General features: G+C 37.4%; 2 protein-coding genes across 4 annotated transcripts; both read right to left on the bottom strand.

The window, feature by feature from the left end:
* Nucleotides 1-62: 62 nt before the first annotated feature.
* LOC112576066 (peptidyl-prolyl cis-trans isomerase-like 3) lies at nucleotides 63-3,760 on the bottom strand. Of its 2 annotated transcripts, none has more exons than XM_025258293.1 (6): nucleotides 3,684-3,760; nucleotides 3,035-3,109; nucleotides 2,478-2,571; nucleotides 1,922-1,989; nucleotides 1,141-1,259; nucleotides 63-468 (listed from the first exon to the last, which is right to left on the bottom strand). In XM_025258293.1, the coding sequence occupies exons 1-6, from the start codon at nucleotides 3,684-3,686 to the stop codon at nucleotides 342-344; spliced, it is 486 nt and encodes a 161-aa protein (XP_025114078.1). In that variant the 5' UTR covers nucleotides 3,687-3,760; the 3' UTR covers nucleotides 63-341. The 2 variants fall into 2 exon arrangements, with proteins under 2 accessions (XP_025114078.1, XP_025114079.1); XM_025258294.1 differs by lacking the exon at nucleotides 3,684-3,760 and adding an exon at nucleotides 3,476-3,494.
* Nucleotides 3,761-5,874: 2,114 nt separating this feature from the next.
* LOC112576064 (glutamine synthetase-like) lies at nucleotides 5,875-14,392 on the bottom strand. 2 transcript variants are annotated; one of them, XM_025258292.1, is made up of 7 exons: nucleotides 14,243-14,392; nucleotides 10,269-10,466; nucleotides 9,546-9,707; nucleotides 8,685-8,831; nucleotides 8,296-8,423; nucleotides 7,905-8,104; nucleotides 5,875-7,559 (listed from the first exon to the last, which is right to left on the bottom strand). In XM_025258292.1, the coding sequence occupies exons 2-7, from the start codon at nucleotides 10,435-10,437 to the stop codon at nucleotides 7,271-7,273; spliced, it is 1,095 nt and encodes a 364-aa protein (XP_025114077.1). In that variant the 5' UTR covers nucleotides 10,438-10,466; nucleotides 14,243-14,392; the 3' UTR covers nucleotides 5,875-7,270. The 2 variants fall into 2 exon arrangements, with proteins under 2 accessions (XP_025114077.1, XP_025114076.1); XM_025258291.1 differs by lacking the exon at nucleotides 14,243-14,392 and having other exon boundaries at nucleotides 10,269-10,483.
* Nucleotides 14,393-15,641: the final 1,249 nt, after the last annotated feature.

Genomic DNA, 15,641 nt, shown 5'->3' with positions numbered 1-15,641 from the left:
CTCTTGTAAATACACCACTAGCTCTTTAATATGCACTATAAAAGCATTACTAATATACATTGTCAAAGTCAGGCACCATCTTTTATTGGACATAAACACTCACAAACACCAAGGACTGGGCACTGAACTAGTCACATCAAAGTATCTTCCTACAGAACTTCAAATGTTCTGTACAGTCCAGATTTCCACTTTCAGCGCTGGTGCATGGTTCTCTCCTCTCATACTCATTTTCTAGGCCTAGATCTGCACCCTTCTTGCACTTGCTGTCTTTCTTGTTAATTTTGTTTAGTCTTCTGCATAGTCCAAAGCACAACAAATTAAGATCATTTTCTCTCTGTAAATCATACAGCCAGGGGGTTGGCATGGATCGTCACACTACGTATTCTTATTTCCGTTTCCGGACGATAATTTTGGGGATTTACAGGAACCTTTTCCAGACTGTCCAAGGTTTCAAAGCCATCAATAAGTCTGAAAATAAACAAGAGCCTCAAACCTATTGCATCTTAATGTACTAGGCTTTAAAGCCACAGAAATGCAAAAAAACCAGGTTTTTATTGATCAAGAGGTACCTAAACAGATCTTGGAAATCAAACTTCTGACAAGTTTTCTTCCACAGTTCACATTTTACGCAGTGATTGATGAGGACACAATTCTTTCTATACATCATGCCTGAGATGTTTCATGTTTGAAAAGGTATCTTTAATGTAAAGGGAAAAAAAGTAAGCATTATCCCAAAACCTTCAGGTCATGGGAGAGAGATATTGGAGACCACACTTTTCTCAAAGCCAACTTTTTGCGAGGGCGATATCCATCTCCCTCCGCTCTCTCACTACCTCACTTTCCCCAACCCTCCATGGAGTTAGGTACCCATTCCCAACAGCTGGGTCAACTGGAGGAAGTTTGCTGTGCCTGGCATCCCTACAGGTTTGAATCACAGTGCTCTAAGCACTTGGCTATCTGTTTCCCCAATCTAACATGTGATCATACATGTTGATATCTCTACTGATACTAATATCACACATGGTATCCAGGAAATGTCCTTGATTTAGTAGTCTGGTGTTTGTACATAAACAGCAAAAAATCAAACATCTTCTAAAGGGCAAAAAGAATGGTTACCATTAATATCTCTTTCACTCTTACCTGCCAAAAATTGTGTACTTCATATCCAGATGTGGTTGCTTGGAGTAGGTGATGAAAAACTGCGAACCATTGGAATCTAAACCATTGTTTGCCATTGAAACTATACCTCTAGTAGCATGCTGTATAAAAAAAACACATGCACTTATAAGTCTACACTAGTAATGCACACACATTCTCAAATATCCACTCACACACAGATGAATATGCACTGTAAAATGAAAATTAATTTATACAAAAATAATTTTTAGCATATTAAATTATTAGTTATTACATTTATTAACAGCTATTTACAAAAAAAATTATTTTATTTTTATGTTTTTTAGTGGGTGGGAATGAAAGAGTTATTATGGAATTATTATCAGTATATTGCAAAGCTGAGGTTTACAGGGGAATTAAAAAACAATTTTAAATTAAAAGAGAGGAAACTGCATCATACCACCTCATAAGATCTCTGGAACTGCACCATTTAACATTACCAGCTAGCTATAACTTATATATATATACAATGGCACTTGTGTACACCATTAGGCATTTAACAACAGTCTAAACACTGTTTTATTAATGTTAAAACTTTGAAAAAACTTTCCAAAATATTTAACTCTTTACAATTCAGATTCTTCCTCGGCCACCAACTACATATTTTTCTTAGGCTATTCATGTTTCAGCAAAGTGTAAAGGGTTGATCCAGAAACATTTACTTACTCAACTATTACAGAAAGCAATCTTCTGTTAGAACCAATAGCAGCATCATGCATATCCAGATGCAAAAAGGAAAGCTTACCTTCAAACTCTCTCTGAATTCATCTTCAAAATATCCACCCCAAATGCTGTCTCCTCCTTTTCCTTTGCCTGCATAAAAAAACCACCATAACCCATTGTAGCAAATAAAAAAAATCTATCTGATAGCAAGTTGGTGTTTTTTAAAATGACTAGATTACTCATTACTGTTTCAAGCAAACTCTCAAACTTTTATCTCACCCTTTGAATAATTTACACCCATTTAAAGCACTGCCCACTTCACTGCCGGTTTCCCCACTTGGGAAAATTCTTACCTTTTCTAATTCGGTTTCTATTCCGAACCAGTCTTTAGTACAGAAGCCTATGAGTGCCCCTAAAAGATTATCTCCCTTTATCAGAGGTGGCAGAGGGAATATTTCAGACAAGTGACCCCTTATTAAAAAACAAGATTTTATATGGTGCAAACTTCTTTGATTAGGTGTGTGTTAATAGCTCAATAACAATTTTTACATTTTATTCTCAATATGCGTTAAGCTAAATTATCATTTTGGTGATTTTCTATTTATGGTGTTTGTAAAATTCAAGAAATTATAATTTACCGGTTGGATCACCTGTCTGTACCATGAAGCCTGGGACGTTTCTGTGGAAAATGCATCCATCATAATAGCCACTAGCACACAATGCAAGGAAGTTCTGGAAAAAAAAATGCGAAACAAGTATAGTTGAATTTATCTAGAATTCGGATTATCCGGATATGTCAACCTGTGTGTACTTTTATTATAAAATAACTACTTTCCAATATCAAATTATATCACTCTAAATATGAAAAAATGCTTTCTAAAATAAAATGAGGAAAATCATTTAACAATCAGTTTATATTTGGTATGTAAGTATATATATAAATAAAAGTAATTTTCCATTCCAACTAAATAAACTTTTAAATTCTTAATGTTTGTGTCTATTGTGAGTAAGTGTCCTCTAAATATGGTTAAGAATTAAAATTTTATCATTTATCACCTACAGTAACAAAATGTACAGCTAAAGCACAGATCTGCAGTTGTAATAGGTATGACTGTCCATATTTTACAAAGTCATTCTCTCTACAGTTTGAATAATCAAACCATTTAAAGTCTCTTAATCTCCACCGTGTTCTTACCTCGCAAGCACGAGGGCATTGCTCACAATAGAGCTCCAGTTTCATGTCTCCAAGGTCTGTATGTAGTGTCACGGACTAAACAAATAAAAGAGCAAAAAATTCAGCTCACCCAAATACTCTTTGATATTTTTTATGCGTGTGTGCAAGTGTTTGCTCTAACGATGCACTACAATTGCAAATAAATAACACTTGTTTGATTATTAATGATGTGAATTTTGTAAGAAAGACACCCATATATCCATTTTTTTTTAAATCTGGGAATCAATTGTGTGCGTATGCTGTGTGGAAAAATACTCAGAATCACCGCGAATTTAGCTAATCGATCGTGACGTACTTTCTGGACCTTTAGACAACGGTAAATTGTCGCTCGTACTCTACACTAAAAAAGGCGGGTAGCAAGAGTACTCCCATCGTTTCGATTTACCAAAAATGCATAATCACCATTAGGAGGAAGCACTTTCTCTCACAAACACACGATCGCCATCATATTACAATCCATGCTTCGGCACGTTTTATTATGTCAACGTTCGTCACAGAAGCGCAGACTTCGTCTGCTATCTTCCATAACCTAATTAGTTTTCGTAGACAACTAGATTTAATAGTGTTATTTTGTTTGATAACCTCCAAATTGCGTGTGAAAACAACTTACCATTTTGTTTGGTTGTAAGATACAAGATTTTTGAAACTAGTAATCGCGTAGAGTGGCCTCCCCTCGAATCCCTCTCCTCTCCCACCGCCTTACCACCCAATGCAACCACCTCTCCTCCAGCTATTTTACGTCTTTTTCAGTCAAATTTTTCAATTTCTCCGTGATTTTTTTTTTTCAGTCTCTTGTTAACGCACAGATATAATTGTATATATAATCTTATCATCTACGACAAGAGATCAGCATTTATGCATGTAGCCGTCCAGGTTGTTTCAGAGATCGAATATATCGATCCTTTCTGGTTGTATCATACAGTTGTATTAATTTGGTTCAACGACTTAATATGGTTTTAAGGAAACACGAACTGAAGTCTGAAGATAAAGACTAACGAGTTAACGTCAATCAAAAACTATTTAAACATAAACTATGGATAATCTGTAGCTTCGATTAGCTAAATTTGGGTCCTGCTGTATAGTGTTCATTTTGAGGTGCATGACGGAAGTTCGATCGGCGATATCAACTGAAAGCTACTTCGCCGTTTCTCGTACACATATTTTTTTTTAGGTAAATAGGCTCACCGAGTTTCTTACAACTCTGAACAACCATATGTAGCAACGAATAGTGGGCTGATGGACCTGTCTACACTCATGTTTACAACCACATCCAGTCGGAATATATTTCTGCTTTATTATTATTATTTATTATTCGAACAACCTTATGTATGATGATTTTTTTTTTCTGTGGATCTAATCTTCGAAACGGTAAATACGATCAGCTTTTACAGCCATTTAGACATGTTTGCAAATCAAAGCTTTTTCCCACTGTATATAGATATAGACTTGTACGCATCTTTATGTTTAGACATTATAAATAAATATTTATATCATATACAGAGATTATTGTAGGACTTCAAAAAAGGGTTCCATCAATGCATTTAATTCGCCCATAATTAGGTCTATATTTATATGATGTACAGTAAAATACAGTGCAGAATAATAACATCAAAGAAATATAAATGCATGTAGATGAAATAAATCTAATATACAGATTTTCTTCTTATTAGCGACATGAAAACTTAGTTTGTAGCTATTATATAATTCCCACCTGCTGTCTGAATTATCTCCAGCATCCCAAAACTACCCAAAGAAAAAAGCTCACCCACCCTCCTATCAATCCTTGGACCTTTCTTTCACCAGATCTTTGACCTTGCCTCGGGTGATAGTATCGAGGGGGCAACCAGCTTAAGTGGTAGAATTAAAAGCTTCACGACATTCCCTTCATCTTGGACATTTAATAATAACAGCCGATTAGTAAAGTGCAGTTCCCTGTGCGGATGCGAGTTCAATGCATTGCACATGGAAGAGGAAAAAACAAAACCAACAGTACAAGAAACGTAAGTGTCAGCAATTGGATGACTCTGGAAAATGTAAACTAATTAAGTGCATGGGTGAAGATAAAGTCCGCGTCTTCATGTTTATTCCCCTCTTCAGGATGGTAACAAAGTCCCAGCCGCAAATGCTTTAGTGCCTCACCAGCTTTCTGCAAAATGTATAGCTGGTGGGTGGACATCAGTGGTCGGTTTAAAAGGTATTCAATCCTCACCATCAATATATGGCTTCAACTAGGGCAGTTAATAACAACACAATTTATTTAAAAGTGTCGCTAAATGTGTGTCGCGATCTAGTGAGTCACAAAACTTTGCACCACATCCCGCAAGGCCACATCTTGGGTTCATCTCTATTATTTCGATCATTCACAAACAGGTCACACATTATTTGCTTGGAGAAGGGAATGTTATCGAGGAAAGCTGGATAATCCCTCTATCCAAGAACTAATATCCCTATACACGTCCTTGCTCTATCGTCGACATCGAGAACAAAATGTTTCTGTGTCGCCAGTGACTCAACCCTAGGATTAAAAATTCTTTATTCAGTGAGAACTCCTTAGCTATAAGTATGAGAAGGTAAGTACAAACTGTATGACAATTTGGGGAGATGTTCATTGGACACACGAATACCTTATTCGGTGCAGATTGTCTTAATGGACCCGAGAGTGAACACAATCGAATAAGTTACTTATTACTTATACTACCCACTATTCATCTATTACTTCCACCGACAAAACAAACATAAACACTTTAGTGCTTTAGAGAAAAAAAGCAACCAAAAAACAAGTCAATTCAACCACCATTTTGTACATATTATTTCTGTGATTTTATTGCCTTGTTTTGAATTAACGTAGTTTTTATATATCTTCTTCTTACATTGAAGGCTAGATGTAAAAAAAAGGGACATTTGCTTATTCTGTTACCTTCATAAATAAAGATTTGTTATTTCCTTTGGCTGACATTCCTCTGACAATCATACACGGAGGAGGAACAAAACACATTGAAGCCTTGGCAGTGACAATGTATTCAATACTTTTTCAAGTACACAGTCTGCTGAAAGTACCAGTGAAAAACAATCTGGCAGCTTAATTCTACTATAATCTAAATATATTTATATATCTTTTATATACCATCATTTAATCTTTCAGCATGATAGCTTATATATTACAAATGCACTTACTCAAACATCTCATTAAATGCTGTGTTAAGCTGCCAATAATATTGTTCCAAAGGAGGAGTAGGGAAATGCTTACATCTTAGAAAAATCATTAAAAGCTCCATCCTAAATACACAGCTTGCTAGCTAAAGTACTTGGTGTAATCTTTCAAGTCGAAAAGATCTACAACTTGAATCACAAAATTATCACAATTATAAACCATTGAGTTTACTTCCTGCATTCTATTGCCTCATCTCAAAATTTGCTCAAATTACACCTTATACACTGTCACAGAAAAAAATATACATATATATACACAATGCACCTAAAGATAAGTAAAGAAAACATTTTGTAAAATAAAGACATGTTCACATGAGTAAAATATGCACACACAAACTTTGAAAACCCATTTCCCAACAAAAATCTGTAACCCAGACTGATTCCATTTGAAGTGTCTACTGCTTCATACCCATTTTTATTAACCAAAATGTCTCTTTTTTTTTCTTGCGATATAGAAACAAACGAAAACAAGCCCTAATGGCAACTATTCCCTTTTGACTGACCCTTTTTCTTTTTCAGGTAAAGTCCAAACACACCATATTCACATTCCCAACACTGTAACAAATTGAAACTGTTTAAATGTACTCACAATTAAAATGAGATTCTGTCCAGCAGTTCCTCCCCCAACCTAAAAAAAACCCCCATAAAACCCAAACCTGAGAAGCAAAATCATAACGGGTGAAAATAAAAGATGGCACAATATGTAGCGGTATGAAAATACTGTTACCCTTCTGACGACAAAAGATTAAACATCAAGCTTGCGTACTGGGTGTCTGAGGTATGATCCTTTTGAACTCCTCACATTAGTAGGCATGAAGTTGAAATGCAGGGCATCAGACTTAGACTTTCTTTATCCAAGTCACTGTTATTACCGCAAACCATAATCCTAACCAGGGCCTACGCAACTAAATATTGACCATCTTTACCCTATGGCATGTTCTGCACTCCCACTCCATAGATTCTGCCTCTTAAAGTATCTCAGATCAGTTATTCATTCAAAACAGTGGTGCGAATAAGAACCTCAGTGACAGAGTATGGATCACAATTTGATGCAGGACGTCGGTCTTCCAAATATCCACAACCATCTTCGGATACTTGGCGGGGGATGCGAATGCTGGCTCCACGATTGGCAACTCCAGCAGAAAAATCATGAATGGAGGATGTTTCATGGAAGCCTGTCAAACGGCGCTCATTATCCTTCCCCTCTCGAGGGTCATACGCCTTAATGTGACGAACATGGTGTTTGGACAACTTTTCTATAGCCTTCTCTATCTCACTGAAATTAAAATAAAATCACTTTATAAACTTGACAAGAAAAGATGCAGCTAGAGACACAATTACGCTACATTTATGAACAGGTCCAAAAAAAAAAGTGTGTAAACAACTAGCAGACTCTCTGGCACTCCTATTAACATAAACTTTCCATGAAATGATTGGAGCAATATCACATAACATCCTTTCCAACTTCAAAATTTCAACTATTCATGTGTGGATTACTATCATTTTACCATATAAGGCACATTCAACCCATTCTCCTAACAAAGTTTATTAAATGCACACAGCAGCAAACATTTATAAAGCTATATGCTTTCATCATTTACATATGCTGAATGTAACTCACGCAACACCCCCAGGTCCTCTCATGGCCTGGGTGCTGTAATTGCAGTGGGCACCAGCACCATTCCAGTCACCCTCCATGGGTTTGGGATCAAGGGTCACAACCACACCAAACTCTTCAGCAACTCGGTGCAAGATGTAACGAGCCACCCACAAGTGGTCACCCATTTCGATACCTTCACAGGGCCCAACTTGGAACTCCCACTGAAAATGCAAATTTGTTTTAATTTATTACAAGTGAACATTTGCTGTCAAACGTTTAAGGGTGTTCACTATAAGTGAAAGCATGATACACTTTAGACCAGCTTCTATATCTACATATTAGTAGTCAGAAAAGTCCAGGATGAGGACAGATCAATGCATGCAACCTGAAGGAACATTCAGCTGATGCATACCTGAGCTGGCATGACTTCTGCATTGCAACCAGCAATTTTGATGCCTGAATAAAGGCAGGCTCTGTAGTGTGCTTCAACTACATCACGTCCATAGACCTTGTTGGCACCAACACCGCAATAGTAAGGACCTGCACATAAAGAGAAGTGTCCAAAAAAGCTGAAACAACTATGACAACTTACACTTTCCTTCACCTGGCATAAAGTTAACATGTGAATTCAATACTTCACATTGGGTCTCTGTGAATATTACTCACATACGAGTGTAGATTTATATTCTAATACATTTAGTGTTCAAATGATTGTTCATGACCCCATTAATTTTCCCCATCTGTTCAAGATCAAGATCCAGGTTTCCCTACCTGATAACACAAAAATCATTCAACACACACCTTGAGGCCCTGGAAACCCATTCTTGGGCCATCCAAAGGGATGTCCATCATAGTCCAAAAGCGTGTATTCCTGTTCAATTCCAAACCATGGGTGAGTATCCTTTGCCTTTTCCATTGCTTCAGCACATGTTTTTCTTCTGTTGGTTTCTGAAATGAAGGCAAACATTTTTAACATTAACACAACTCTCTCATATTCTCAAACACAACAATCCTAATGATGATGTTGATGCACATATTCCTGATTTGCTAGTGACTTTCTTTTTCAATCTGTGCATCATCAGTTCCTTGATGTTCTTTGTAACGAATTAAATAATGATGATAAAGCTTCAAAATCTACACCAAAAACACCAACACATGTGTATGGGATACACACATGCCTGCTTTATTTCTTTTTCTCTTTATCTCCCTCAAAAATTCACACACCCACCTATCCACAAAAACACATGTGCAAGTAATGGTTACAAGATGGATCACAAAGTATTTGCAATATACCTCAAAGCTAACAATGCTAGAATCCATTTGTGCCATATAAAAGGAAAAATACACTGACACAGTAAACAAACTGTTGTATTCACTGCACTTTATACACAAGTGGCCATCTTTCTTCTCTTACACAGCTTACTGACTGAAATGGACTTTATGTAAACTTTTGGATTATAATGTTGGATATGACATTGTGACACATGGGGTTACAAAATAAAAGATTAAGTCAAATGTTCTGTCTGCGATGTATAAGGACTATTAAGTTACTGCAGTTGGCTGATATCCTTTTATTAAAAGATCTCTACAGAACTATTTGCAAACTCAGAAATGTAAAAAGAAAGGACAATTCTATAAAACATATCTGCTATTTCTTTATACCTGCAGGCTTTTTGTTATACTTGTAGACTTCACATAAAACCAGCTTGTTCTTTCCACGACGGAATGGGTCTCGGAAAAGTGCGACTGGGTAAAGGTACATGTCTGAGTTTGATCCCTCTGCCTGGTATGTACTGGATCCATCAAAGTTCCAAACTGGACAGTCTGGAAAAAAAATGCACCATGAAGCCACACTGCTGTTCATGTGTTTATCTGACCATGTGTATAAAATTAACCTCAAGATATTCAATGCAAAAAAAAAACCTTCTTAGATGGCATGTTTTTTAGGAAAATCCTTAAAATCTTTTCTTGTTTTTTTCAAGCTAGAATAGATTTGTAACACAATATGGAATAAAAATCTGTGCAATCAATATAATGTCACTTGGATTAACATCAAATAAAATTGTTATTCTATCGAGAACTTACATTCTTACATTGCTTCTGAATGCAGCAGCTCCTCCTTCCCTACTATATAATTCTTGAGTTGGAAATGTTCAAAATAATGGTCCAGCCGTTGATTAGCAGTAAACATACAGACCTAGCTGAACTTGGCATTTCACTGTGTCTACAAGCTCATTTTTTTCAGTTACGTGTCCACAAATTTACAAGGCAAATTGACTATCATGAGCTCTTTTGCAACCCATCTTTGAGATCATTCACAGATTTTACCATAATTTAAATACACAGACATACCAACTGAAAACAATAAATATATGCTCTATTTACCTTTGGGTGACTTGGGCTCTGCATTCAGAGTTTTGCACTTGCTGCGAATGCCCTCCCCTGTGCCGTCAATCCATACATACTCGGCCATGATGCCATCGTCAGGTTGTTCAAGCTGGAGATACTTATCCAACACCTGCTTGTTAGTGGTGGGGGCGCCTGGTAATGCCATGGCGAGCTGATGACAAAATGGACTCCAACCTGAAACAGACAACATGTTCTGATCCCTGTGACAAAAGGACAGGTTAAAAGTCTGACTGTCAGCAAGCTCATTATCCCATTTTCCATGATAGACTGCTGCTCTACCTTCATTAAACCTTAAACTGCGAGTGACAGCTGAAACTTTGATTCTAAAATTGTCAGAAGAAAAAAATTGGCTATTCTTTTCCCATTCAAAGAATCAAGCATCTCATAAACACACTGATTTGGGCATAAAAAGGGTTAACCACTTTTCCACCCATCCCTAAAATCCAGTTTTGATGCTTCCCTCATCCACAAAAAGATAAAACGTCGTGACTTCAGAGATAGTAACCATGTTACTAGTGCAATTCTTACTGTATTTATGCAACTTTATGCAGATAATCCTACAGCTGAGAGATAATTGGAAATGGAAAGATATTTGAGTAGGCCTTTGTCTTGCATCTTATATGTTTGTATTTTTGTGCTTTTACAAACATACACCCACATTTTTCCAAATTCTTCTCTTTTTTTTTTTTTTCTTGTGGGCCTTTGTTGAGAGAAAGAAACGAAACAAAGTGAGGCACATTGACACTTCCTGTCAGAACCTTAACTAATGAACCTGCAAAGACCTGACATCTACAACAATATTTTCTGCCTCCTGGGGTGTTAAAACCATGAAATTTTTCAGACATAGATCTCCTGCCTAAACTTTTACCCCTCCCTTTACAAAACATGAATAAAGTTTTCTTTAAAAAAAAAAGACTTGTATAAATGCTAGCGGGATCCAACATCTGCAAGTCGTTAAGACAGCAGTTCCAGAAAAGTCCCTCCATATGCACATTCTCCCTCTTGAAATTTACCCTGTCCCAACTAAAACTGACGTCAACTGCTTGTAACAATCTCTGCTACTGTGCCAAACAGGACTGCCACCTGCCAAGTCTGAGAATCTTTCACATGAACCAAACTAGCTTCAACAGTTGCTGCAAAATTACAGGAAAGAGGCTGCACTGTTACCAGAACCTAGATAACACATTTTTTTCTTAGTGTAGCCAATAAAACTGTATGTTAAAACAGCTGTGCAGACTATCACAAACTGGAAAATGCTACTTACTCAATAATTCCAACAATGCTACATGAGAGAAAAAAGTAAAAATTCTTTGTCTTTGAGAATCATAATCCTTTGCAGGATAAAAAACAGAAAAGAAACTGTGTGCAACAGGCACAAAAGATGTGTCAACAAAATTTGATGGCTATAACTGTTCAGTCTCAGACTCCCATCTACACATCTTTGTTCTACAAGCATTTTAACAAAGATTATTTTTTTTTTTTAAGTCAGCTGAAAAGAAGTGACCTAAGTGTAGGGCCAGTATTTCTACAAACAGGTAACTGAAAAATCCATTTCACATTCACGAAACTGCTTTTTTATTTACTGCCTTCACAGCAACTTATGCAATACACATCTTTGTGTGATACAAGAACTGAACTAGGGCTGATGACTGCAGCTAGATGCCTAGCAAGAACAAAAACTTGAATATGGAGCATAATAAACTCCCATAAAATCCAACATCATATCCTCCAGAACGTAACACATAGCAAATCTTCATAGCTTGATGAACCACTGCAAGTAGTTCTGAACAAGGACTAACCTATTAAGAACTAGACAGGAGAGATAAATCATTCTAGTACAAACTTCTTTGACTAAAGCAGAGAAGTAAGCATCTGGCACTCATCCCCGTGGAGCAATGAATGGTGATGTGGAGAAGACATGCTTGCCAGCAACAGTCATCAAGGATTCAGTTTAACTACTCCAAGCCTCACAACAACAGCAGCAGCAATAAAGGACAAAAATATCAATGCACTCTACTGAATCCTCTCTGATAACAAATAACAGATGTAGAACTAACACACACTGTGAACAGCCTCGATTCTTTGGACTGTTCCCAAAAGTTTTTAAAAAAAAGGCGAATATGTGGGAAAGGGTGCAATGTTTTGGAACTTCTAGGACTACAATTCCGCAGTAACTTGAAAGCTGGAAAGAACTGAGAATGTTAACTCTATGAACTGGTTCCAAAAATGAATCTGTTACTTGAAAATACAAAATCACTATGCTGAATGGTTAAAATCAAATAAAGAGTACTGAAAAAAATAACTTTCTGCTATGTCATATATCATGCATGGAAGTAAGCATGAATGCATGCATGCACACGCACAAAAAACTGCTTCCAGCCAGCCCACACACTGTCATCTGGCAGGTTTAAAAACTATTCAGCTGCTGCCTGCTAAACTGACACTGTTAAGTCCCCAGATGCAGGACAGTGATAGAGGTCAAGGTCACTAAATGTGGGACAATAAGTCACTAACCTAAAAAGTAACCAGTTTCACATTAGCACTTGTGATCAACACATGAAACCAGTCACCCTTGACTATTTATACATGTAAAGTACTGATAAACATGAACTGTCTGAATTTTAAATCCACTTCTCTTCCATTTACAAACATTTCACTAACGTTTATGAAAATAAAAATGTCATACTTTTAAATGCTTTATCCACAATGTTGCTGATTCATACAACTAATCAATTTCTGACCCTTTCTCCAACTGTTTGTCGGGACACACCCATAGTTTGAATGCTCAGGCTGCATTAGAAATGGCTTTACGAAATACTGATGTAATCATTTGCTACAACAAAATATGAATGCAACCCATAAATAAAGAGATACAAGTGGCGTATCTTTAGCCTACATAATCATCTTATACACTAATTTCTCTTCCTTTCCCACCATTCATATTTTTTCTCCATCCTGCACACACACATGAAGCATGAGGCTAGCATCTGGAGGGCAAGTGAATTTAATGTGCTCTTCTTTGCTCCCCCTCCCCATTAAGTACAGTCGCTGATTTGCGCAGCTCACATGTACTTAAAATAGCAGGGTTGGGGGAGTTTCTCAGTTTGGGGATGTGGGTGGGGGATATGCCATAAACTGGGTCTGACCAGTTGGTGGGAACAGCATGACATTTAAACAGGCCAGAACATGTAGTTTTTTCAATAAACGGAGAGAAAATACAGCAATCAGTGCTTCATGTGACATGGGATATAGCCTGTAGCAGTTGTGCGAGGAGGAGCAGGACAAAATAAACTAGTCTTTTATGGGCAAAATCTGGATGTTACATGTGATTGTTGCAAGTTTAGCTTTTAAGATAATTTTTATCTTCTCAGGAAATGCATGGGATTTAAAAAACTGCAAAATAATGGTGTATGTCCTGCGAGTACACATGTACGAACGAAAGTGCGCACTCATGGGACTTTAAATTGATGATGGCCCGCGCTCATGATGGGTTCGACGGTCAATGAACAATAATAAGCTTCGATTAAAAACGTTCGATTGTGACAATTTACTAAATTATCATATAATGCTGGGCCCGATTCCATGAATGCTTTCTTATTAATTTCCTTGAATAAAATTCCCAGAGAGTCGACAGTATGAGATATTAAAAAAAGTTCACATATATTAAATAAAATGCTCATAACGCCCAATCATAGAGTACAGCAGTCAATGTCCCGGTTGAACGTTTTAAGATGAATATATATCCCTCACAATGTACTGCGACTGAATTCACATCGGATTAAAAATTAAACGACAAACTTTAATTAATCACAAAGACCTATACACTCTGTACTCACAGACCGATCTAAACATCGTCTATATTTCTTGTTACAAGAAAATAAACAGAGGATCGGAGTGAACATTCTGTAATTCAGTCAAGAGAGATGTTTATAAAGCACAGAATGTCTTACCTGCCAAGTTGTTTAAAGAGCAGACAGTGCGTACAGTCAACGAAAATAACGCACTAATATGACGAGCGAGCGACTAGGCGATCCTTGTATCCACTGTGCCGAGCGCTATATCCTTTGCAACTAATGTTTTGATTGGCGGGCTCTTAGAGGATCCAAGGATATGATTGGCTGTAATCACAATGAGGACAAAGATCCGGATGAACGCGTGTCAAGCGTATCCGCAGTCGAAGGAAAAAAACATTTTGTTGTGCGTACAGCGTACTATTTACACCAAAGGACTTTGGTTAGGAAGGAATAACCCATTTTTAGACTTTCATTCTGGGAAGAAAGAGTAAGTGGGGAGAGTCTAGGGTTAAAATAATAAAATATGTCGTAAAGGGCGTATACATTATTCGATGTTCAACTGATATATATACATATATAATACGTGCGTGGTCGATTAATTTTTCGAGTGTTGTCAGCCCTGGTGTTGTCTAGACCAGGGGTCAACAACCTGTTGACACTGAGAGCTACTTCACGGGTACTGAGTAATACGAGGAACTATATAATACTAATTGCGTAACATACAGTACGATAGGCATATCAACATATCAACACCATATCATCATACGCCATGAGTGTGGCACACATGCAGCATGGTCCATGACGGACCGTGAGGGCGGACAGGGGTAGCCTGCAAGGATCATAAGGTGCCTGACCAGACTATGAAAGTACTATATGTGCATCTCAAAAGCACGGCATGCACGGATATGTTTATTTTTGCAGCTCGGTATTTCCGGTAACCTCCGGCTAACCCTATATAACTCTAACCTAGCATCAATAAGAAGATACCTTTGCCAGCATGAAGCAAGGGTGCGTGTCCTCGAAACCAGACAGCCAATCCAACTGCGCCCCACTTTGGCAACTTCGTGAAATGTGATACAGAGTTTACGACTTCGCGAAGGAAAGTGCTTGCGAGAATTCGCTTCTAAAATTCTCTGCTAGCGAGGCCATGCAATAGCTCTCGCTCCTGCAGTGACTGTCGGCGTTCGAAATCTGAGAACATAATTGGTATCTTCTTTCAGTACATAAATGTTCCCTTATAAGGGATCAGTCACTGAACTTTATGGTCATTATTATGGAAGCTTTTAAAATACAACCCTGAAGTGAAGCGAAGAAAAGATGGTCAGTGTCGATGGTTATGATTATTCACATGCGCAAGCATGTTCCCCGCGTGTAGTACGTGTCAATTTAGGGTTTTGTAACTGCACTTTGCTTTACATAAAAGGCCCAGGGCTGTTCACATTCCGCCAATAAGCTCCACTCACATGCATATTTCTCTTTCCCACTCCCTCCCCCCCGGCTACATCCTGTTATTATCGCCCTAGAAATAGGCCACGTTCCACCCAGTGTCTGTTAT

This window comes from Pomacea canaliculata, linkage group LG11, assembly GCF_003073045.1.
Source record: "Pomacea canaliculata isolate SZHN2017 linkage group LG11, ASM307304v1, whole genome shotgun sequence".
NCBI classification, from domain to species: domain Eukaryota; kingdom Metazoa; phylum Mollusca; class Gastropoda; order Architaenioglossa; family Ampullariidae; genus Pomacea; species Pomacea canaliculata.
Note: the sequence above shows the minus strand (reverse complement) of the source record. Positions and strands in the feature narration are given on the sequence as shown.